This window comes from Anastrepha ludens, chromosome 5 (assembly GCF_028408465.1).
Source record: "Anastrepha ludens isolate Willacy chromosome 5, idAnaLude1.1, whole genome shotgun sequence".
Lineage (NCBI taxonomy): Eukaryota > Metazoa > Arthropoda > Insecta > Diptera > Tephritidae > Anastrepha > Anastrepha ludens.
This window is the reverse complement of record NC_071501.1, coordinates 82,249,644-82,258,856: the sequence shown is the minus strand read 5'-3', so window position 1 is coordinate 82,258,856 and position 9,213 is coordinate 82,249,644. Positions and strand designations below refer to the sequence as shown.

The window sequence follows — 9,213 nt, the reverse complement described above, 5'->3', positions numbered from 1 at the left end:
CGAATAAAATTACAAACAGTGAAAAGCATACAAAAAAATATAAAAATCAATACAAAAAATTACACAAAAATATAAAAAAATGTGTCTAACTTTATTTCACGTGGGCATTTAACACATGGGAGGGAGCTTTTTCAGGGCAGAAATACACTCGGCGGTGAGCCATTGCTTGGCCTGCTTGTGGAATAGCAGCAGGGCGCACACCAAAAATAGGAAAGGGAGCTCGACTAAATACACAATAAAAGGACAATAAAGGGTTAATTAAGGGTGTAAGGTCCTTCATTTAGACCGCTCAGGAAGGCTGGATTCCATTCGAAAGCCTGATGGTTCATACAACATTTCCAAATCGGAAACGTTCAATGCTCTACTTGAAACCCATTTTCCCGGTAGTAGAACTCTCTCTCTGAAGTAGAGAGTGGCATGAACAATAACGGTAGCAACGGTGGAACCTCTAGGTACAGCTGGTATATTGCTAGTCGGATAGTGACAAAGGAATCGATAAGGTTTTCCTTGTCTTCCTTTGAGAACTTTAAGTCCCCTGGACCTGACGGAATATATCCAGCAATGCTTAAAAAAGGAGGAGACAGGCTGATTGAGGCCCTGAAAAAGATATTCACAGCCTGTCTTGCATTTGGTTTTATACCATCCCAATGGCAATGCGTAAGAGTAGGTAGTATTTATTCCGAAACCAGGAAAAGATGACTATTCCCTAGCAAAAAGTTTTAGACCAATCAGTTTGACATCGTTCATGTTGAAATGTCTGGAACGAGTGGTGGAGAAACATATTCGAGTGGGGGTATTGCCGAGATGTCCACTTAGCAGAAAGCAACACGCTTAGCAGAGTGGAAAATCATGTGAATCAGCCTTCCACGATCTTGTTAGCAAGATTGAAGCCGGGCTGGAAGCTGACGAATACACAATGGGCGTGTTCGTGGACATTGAGGGGACTTTTGATAATGACACTTTCGGCTCGATATGTTCTTCTGCCGAACGACCCGAAGTTAATCAAACCATTGTAGAATGGATATATTCCATGCTCTCTGAGTGGCTGTTAACCGCTGGTGAGAACAGTGGCGAACAAATCAACGTCAGGGCCAAGCAAGGATGTCCCCACTTCTTACTCCGCTTCTGTGGCGCTTCGTCGTAGACTCTCTACTAACAGAGATGCAGGAACTCGGTTTTCACGTCCAAGCATATGCGGACGACGTCTGTGCGCTAACATCGGATGAATCCTTAAGGAGGCTTAGCACGAAAGTGCAGAGGATTCTTGACAGAATCGATGACTGGTGCATGAGACAAGGTCTTTCCGTTAATCCAAACAAAACAACCATAGTCTTGTTTACGAGAAAACGGAAATTGGATGGACTCAGTCTTCCAACACTGAAAGGTGTGACACTTGGTCTTTCCGATGAAGTTAAATATCTAGGAGTAATCTTGGATAAGAAGCTGACTTGGGAGACACACGTTTCACTGAAGGTGAATCGTGCATTGAAGATTTTTCAGCAATGCAGTAGAGCCTTTGGTAAAACTTGCGGTCTGAAACCTGCTGTGGTCTTATGGATATACACACCACTTATCAAACCAATCATCACTTACGCCTCAGTGGTCTGGTGGCGACGGAGCATTTTTAAGTCTACAATCCGGGAACGGGTGCCGTGAGTACAACCTCTGGTGATGCCCTAAACGCTATGCTTGATTTGCTCCCCCTGGATCTTAAGATACAACAGGAAGCAATAAAAGCAATGTGTAGGCTCCATAAATATGGCTTCTGGCACGAAGATGGAACCTCGGGACACAGAGAAATCTTTAAGTTGCTATCGGAGCAAGTTCCTCTGTTTTTGCCACCTGGAGATGACCTGATACCCACATTTGGAAGGAAATTTGATGTCAGATTTCCAGTGCGTGAGCAATGGAGCAATCCAGAATGCATGCAGAGAGGTTTGACGGATATTTTCTTTACCGATGGTTTCAAGAATGAAATAGGGTCTGGAGCTGGATGGTACTTAAACGATGGTAATAAGTATCACTATGCTATGGGGGAAATGGCAACTGTTTTCCAAACGGAAGTTTTTGCCATCCTGAAAGTAGCCGAATGGATAATCGAGAGGAGATGGAGCGGGAAACAGATTGAAGTCTTCAGTGACAGTCAGGCTGCATTGAAGGCCCTGGAGAGGTTAGGTTAGGTTAGTATGGTTGCCCAGGGAGTGGGCACACTTGGACGAAGAAAGATTCGTCCTTTGTGGTACCATTGTCAATGAAGTGAGGAGAGGGGAAGGACCGATGTGGTGCAGGGAGATGGCGGGGAGAGGTGGTGATGGGAAGGTTAGGAGCGTGCGGATTATGAACGATGACTATGTTTGCGTCAACCGCTTAATGCTGCTGATGAAACTCATCAGATTTTTAATGTCAGCGCCAGCTATATCAGCAGGCGTGGCAAAGAAGTAAGAGCCAAGATGCCTGAATCTTAGCCCCGCCAGGGCAGGGCAGCTAAGGAGAAGGTGCTGAGATGATTCCACCTCATACTCCATACATCCAGCACAGAAAGGACTCTGGAGAACGCGAAGCAAACCTCAAAGATTGTTCAAGAATGTAAGAAGAAGCTTAATTCTGTCGCAAGACAAAACAAGCTTGTTCTTATATGGGTTCAGGGACACTCCGGTGTTCAAGGAAACGAAATTGCCGACGAATTGGCCAACCGTGGATCAGCGCTGCCCCCACAGGGGCCAGAGCCAATAATCGGAATCAGTTCCGCAGGAATCAAGAATTGGATCAGCGATTATGTAGGAAATCTACATAAAGAGCGATAGTCCGGTCTAGAACGCTGCAGAACTGCAAAGTGTTTTGTGACAAGTCCGAACAGAAAACTGTCAAACTTTCTACTAAAACTTAGAAGGGAAGACATTCGGTTGATGACCCAGTGTGCCTGTCATGCTTGGAGGAGGCGGATAGCACTGAGCACTTTCTCTGTGAGTGTCCTGCCTTTGCTAGAGCACGGCTACGAGTATTGGGTTCCGATGTGATGAGAATGAGCAATATTTGTTCTCTAAAACTGGAGGATTTTTACAGATTTGTCAAAGAATCTGGAAAATTCTCACAGGACTAACTATCTCTATCTCTGTCTCTATTCTTTCCCATCTCTTTCTCTGATACTTTTCTCCTTCCCTCCTTGACTATCCACCCCCTTTCCAGAGCTTTAAACACAATTGGCTCTTTAGCCTGAGTGTTTTAGGAGCCACCAAATCTCCTGGTGCTCCTTGGCTCGACCTTTTCAAATTTCAATTTCACTAGGACGAGCTACTGGGAGTTCCATAAACGTATTGCTTGAACAAACAAACAGAGTGGAGTGCAGTGAATCAAATTGTTTCGGTGGGCCTTCTCATATAAAATTTGTATTTAACATATACCGGTATGATAACAAATAGTATTTTCAAACAAGTTAAAATTGCTCAGAATTTAAACTGAAATTTCAAAATTTGAGGCCTCTGCTGGCGACAGCAGATATCGTTTGATTGGGCTGAAATTTTTCACACCCTTTATTAGTTTAACAGTGCAACTTTTCCGCATTATTAGAATTCAATCCTAAAAAAACTTTTTTCGGCCCACTCTAATACACATTTAACCCATTACTGCCTAGTGGGTATTTAAATACCCAATAGCTCAGGTTAGTTTGCGCAAAAGATCATATCTCGGAAATGGTCAGTGATAATAGGGTGTTTTTAGGCGTTCTTTCTTAAGGTTAGTACTAACTTTACAGCAGTATCCAAATTTCGCCAGCAACATCCATTTGTCTTGCCATGAAATGTTGCTGGCAACATTGAATGTCGAATGAGAAGAAACATCAAATTTATGAGCATCGCCTCAGAAGCAATTGGCAAATTTTTGTAAGAAACGTGTTTTTAAACAATTTAATACAAATATATTTAGAAAAAATACAGGGTGCGTCATCTTTTAAATGACATTAAACGATGGACGGTAGGACAAAAATGTTATACTAAAATGAGCTTAGCCGGTCGGAGTGATATTTGCACGTAGTTGTGTTCAGATTTTCTTCATAATTAAGGAATATTGGCTGGAAATTGTATAAAAGTGGGCCTTGGAAAGTCTCTGTGAGCAAGAGAATTTCTTTAAGGCTCAAGCATTGAACAAAGTTTCGAAGAAATTTTTCATTAAAATTAGAGAACTGGCACCAAATATCTACATTACCTATGAAATTTGTAAAAGTATTCAAACTTATCTGAAAACTTCATACACGGGCTGTTCTTCCTGAAGGTAAGCGATGTATATATTATAGATCACATAAGTATAGCTTTTTTCATGGCAGAATGGTAGTCACGGACCAACCCTTTCGTCAACCACGGCCGCACTATAAAGTCTGAGAGTACCCGAGGGCAAATCCAAGTATATGCAGGTGTCTTACATTGAGCCGGGGTATCTTGAACTACGGATCGAAGTTAACTCCTATAAAATCGATGTCGTCATGGTCTTCATTTATCTTGGCTCCCCTATTACTCGTAATAACGATCAAGCGAAGGATAATTCTTGCCAAAAGGTGCTACTTTGGGCAAAGTGCGCAATTGAGTGATTAAGCCATCCCTCGACGAACGAACACTCTACAAGACACTCATCATCCCGGCGCCTCTTTATGGCGTTGAAGCCTGGACAATCAAACAATCAGAAGAAGCCATTCTTAGAGTTTTCGAGAAGAAAATACTTCTTAAGGGCACTTTTTGGCCCTGCTCGCTTAAATGTTGGTTACAACATTCAAATGAACCACGAGCTGTCAGAGCTTTACGGAGATCCTGACTTACTGAAACGAGTCATCCTGCAGCGACTAAGGTGGCTGGGTCATGTCGTCCGCATGGAAGAAACTGCTACCGCGAAGAAGGTGTTTGAGATGGTAATTGACGGTCGACGGCGAAGAGGACGTGCTCGTGTCCGGTGCAAGGAACAAATTGAATATCGCCTGCCTTCTTTTGGCTGAAGAAACTGGAAAAGGTGTACTGGTAAGACATTATTCACCAGTTTGTAACTCGGTAACGAATTGCTATGGCCAATTAAGTAAAGAAGTACTATTTTCTGTAGTGATATCTCAGAGATGGAATTTATGTGAAGAAACCAAAAACAATAGAAGCTATGAAATAAAGGGTATTTAAATTTCAAGGGCCGATGTTGAATGTGAACCACCCTAAACGTCAACGACACCATTGGACTTCTTTCTTTGGAGTTATTTGAAAGAAAATGTGTACGTCTTTAAGCCAGCAACAATTCCAGAGCTAAAGGATGAGATAATTCGGCACATTAACGCCTTAGAACCTCAATTATGCCTCAGCGTCATCGAAAATTTGGACCATCGGATGGAGGTGTGCCGCCGAGCCATGCGTAATTGAGCCATACCAATATTATCATAATAGAGAGAAATAACAATAATTAAGGGGGTAGTATGGTTAATTCGGTGTAAAACAAGCATATTTTTCGAATTTTTTTTTGTCGACACAGTTGATTTATTCAAAATTTTAAAATTACTTCATTATAAAGTCATATTTAAAGAATATTGTGTGAAATTTTCATTGATTTTTATGAAGAAATGAGTTGGTGGCAGCGCATCTTCGCGGACGTCTCATAAAAAAGTTTTATTGCGGTGTCCCTCAGAACTCATTACTGGATCAACTGAAATCAAAACACCAAATTGAGTTTCGCAGGTAACAACGTCGAATTTTTTTTTTTTTTTTTTTTTTTTTTAAATTTTTTAAAGCGCTTTGAAGTCAAAACACCGATTTTTCATAAAAAAAACTTGAAAACTTTGTTGTTTTAAAATATGACAAAATTAAAAAAAAAAAACTCGACGTCATTACCTCGTGAATAAAGTAAAGAAACAAAAAAAACCAAATTTGAAAAGAATCGGTGCAGTAGATATGAATCTACAGTGGACACCGACCGTAAAAAAGGCAAGTGTGAGAAAAACGCGTTTAAAGATTTGTGAAGATTGTGAAATCCGGTTGGAGAGGTAGATACTTAATCCTTTGTGTCTTTGTCAATTTTACTCTAATGCACTTCAAACTTTCACACAATAATCTTAAGATGTTATAGAATAATTTAAAAAAAAAAAAATAAAAAAAAATAAAAAAAAAAAAAATACCATACTACCCCCTTAAAAAAAAATGTATTTTATTCAAACTCAACACCGGCCCTTGAAACTTAACCACCCTTTAGATAAGAAACTATTTGCATTTGGTGGCTTTTGGAGGTGTGCCGCCGAGGTCGCGGCGGCCATTTGGCCGATATTTTGTTTGATACGGAATTGAGACATACCAATATTATCATAATAAAGAGAAACGATAATAATTTTTTAAAATAATTGTATTTTCTTCAAAATCAACACCGGCCCTTGAAACTTAACCACCATTTACAACGAGAAGTTGTCATGAAAAATTCCAAAAAAAAACTTTTTAAAACATTTCATTAGTAATTCATAAGCTGTAGACCCTGTACCACCTAAGGCAATAAATAAATAATGGATTCCCATTCCAAATATGTGTTTTTAAGTTTTAGTTTTAAAAAGTGACTCGGGTGTTAAACGCTCTCAATAACGCAATTTGATTTGCCATAGTTTTAAAATAATTAACTTTATCGTGATTATCGCTTATTTTGAATTAATTGGAATGTTCCATTAGCAGCAGATAACCTTAGTTATTTAACCAACTATCCAATTCGCAGAAATGCCCCACTCAGTTGCTAATTTTATGTTAGTCGTGCAAGTCGCTTACCGTTTCAGCGAAAATGCAAAACCGCCATCGTATTTTTTATTCGATAAGTGAAAACTTCAAAGAATCATCACAGCAACACACAAATCCCATACTTGCCTATCTCAAGTGGCATTTGTTGTTGCTGAAATACATCGGTGTGATACCATTTTACACTACGCTCAACATGCACGAGATCGGTGCGCCCACTCGCCGTTGGCTGCTCATTACCAGAGCCATAGTTTGCATTAAGGTTCTTTTGAATCTCCTTCATGTCTATGCAATATTTTCGGCTTCAATTCTGCAAATGCTTTTCTTAAAAAGCAAAACGGATGGCATTAACAATATTCTCGATGTGACCTTTTGTATGCTCAGCAACATTACAATTTCGTGGACGTGTGCTTGCAATGCCACACAAATAATTGCAATAATCAATCGGCTGCTGAAAGTTGACGAACTTCTCAAACGATATCCGGATTCACCTGCACAGAAGTCGTACAACAAAAATTTGTACAACACTTATTTAATATTGGCATTCAGTTACATCTTCGTTATAATGATGGCATACGTGAAGCGTACTGTGGATGTGTTATCCTTCTACTTTTGCCTGTACGTAGCCTTTTATCAGTTGGAAAATGCCGCCTCCTGCGCTTTTACCATTTTCATTTCGTCGCTGATGCATCTGCTGGCAGAACGTTTCCAATACATCAACCAGATGTTGAGCCAATATGACAGCAAAATTTTACATAAATCTGAATATTCTTCTACGAGCATTAAATTGGCCATAAATTCGAAAGGGGAGGGAAATATGCAGAGTGAGGCGAATTTACGTTTATTTGCGCAAAATTCGAAAATGATTTATAGTTTGCATAATGACTTGTTGGATATATACAAAATGATTAACAGTTATGCCGGTCTGGGCTTGCTGGCATTCCTACTGTACGCCTTCTATGGATTGCTGTCCTCCACTTACGGCTGCTTTTTGTACCATTGGCAAAATAAATTTCATTGGAAGTATATTCTATTTACCGTATCATGGATACCGCTTTATACAGGAGTTTTGATATTGTTGACGAGCAACTGCGAAATCGCTACAAAAGAGGTTGGAGCAATAGATTTATTTATTATTATTTAAAACTAAAATTATTTACAAAATTATTGACAAATTTTGAGAATTTATTTCTGTTATTTTTTATTTATTTATTTTTAATAATTATTCCAAGCCTGGATTTAACATAAAAAATTCTACTGGTCTAAATTAAAATTTTATGTATTTAATTAGTAAATCTAGAAATACGAGTATGTAGCTATTGATACACCTTTAATACAGCAAATTTTTGAAAATTTTTTTGCTGACATAATTTTTTTGTATAAACACCCAAACCTGCCATTGAACTACAGTGCACACTCACCAGTTCTTTTGCAGTGACTTGTCATGCTGCAAAAAAGCAGGAATTGGTTCACTATTTTCTGTCACAATATATAGGACGGGATTTTTTTCAATTTCTTGCTGTATAAATAAATAAAAAATATTAGAGGACTTTAAAAGACTAAAGAAACCCTGCTTAGTAGAATGTGCCTCTTAGCGGTGCGAACGGATGATGAGAGTGATAAAATTTCTCTATATAGGCCCACCCTGCAATTCTAACTTTACATAGAAGATACAGGAAATGGCATAAGGGAAATTTGATTACAAGATGTTCGCTCTAAAGTGAAACTAATATTACTTTTTTTGTTTTTTTTAGGCAAATAAAACCGCACAAATATTGTCACGTATCTATGGCAAAGGACAGGAATATCAGAGTGTTGTACGTATCAAAATTTAATGAATTAAAATTACTACCTTTTCTTCCACAGATAGACAAGTTTCTGACAAAAAGCATCAAGCAGGAGGTGCACTTCACTGCTTATGGATTTTTTACAATCGATAAAACGACACTGTTCAAGGTAGAAAATATTTAAAAAATTAGACTGGAAATTTAGATGGAATAGAAATACGTGGATTTAAACAAAAACATATATTTTTTTAGATTTTTTCAGCTGTCACTACTTATCTGGTACTTTTGATTCAATTCAGGCAGTTGGAGGAATCGAAGTCGAGCAATTAACTGAAAATACAAAATCCAGTTTACATAAAATTTAAACTGTAAATAAATTAGAAAATATATATGAGAGCTTCTAGGTTATATTTGAGCAATTATTATATATTACAAGAATAAACCAGTCTTTGTATTTTAATGAAAAATATATCTCAAATTTCGTTATGTGGAAGTTTGTTTATTTATTTATTTATTTGTAGTTTTTAAACTCCTAGGCCATTCAGCCGAATGCAATACGATTTTGGTGAGTTGTTCTGAACATAACCGTGAATGTTCATAAGTTTGTTTGGATCCGATAGATGTCGCTGTAGTCGAGATATTTGGGGGAAATTTTATTCATGCCCCAATTTCTTACCTATTTCGAGGTTTGTGTAAAA

At 38.5% G+C, this 9,213-nt stretch overlaps 1 protein-coding gene across 1 annotated transcript; it reads left to right on the top strand.

Moving 5' to 3' along the window:
- Nucleotides 1-6,774: 6,774 nt before the first annotated feature.
- LOC128864771 (gustatory and pheromone receptor 32a-like) lies at nt 6,775-8,961 on the top strand. Its single transcript, XM_054104529.1, has 4 exons — nt 6,775-7,839; nt 8,483-8,545; nt 8,595-8,684; nt 8,768-8,961. The coding sequence occupies exons 1-4, from the start codon at nt 6,775-6,777 to the stop codon at nt 8,843-8,845; spliced, it is 1,296 nt and encodes a 431-aa protein (XP_053960504.1). The 3' UTR covers nt 8,846-8,961.
- Nucleotides 8,962-9,213: the final 252 nt, after the last annotated feature.

Excerpts from the sequence above, each read along its gene's own strand:
- LOC128864771 (XM_054104529.1), top strand. The coding sequence starts at position 6,775 with ATGCAAAACCGCCATCGTATTTTTTATTCGATAAGTGAAAACTTCAAA. Across the intron at positions 7,840-8,482 it reads GCGAAATCGCTACAAAAGAG|GCAAATAAAACCGCACAAAT; the intron begins GTTGGAGCAATA and ends TGTTTTTTTTAG. Across the intron at positions 8,546-8,594 it reads GACAGGAATATCAGAGTGTT|ATAGACAAGTTTCTGACAAA; the intron begins GTACGTATCAAA and ends TTTCTTCCACAG.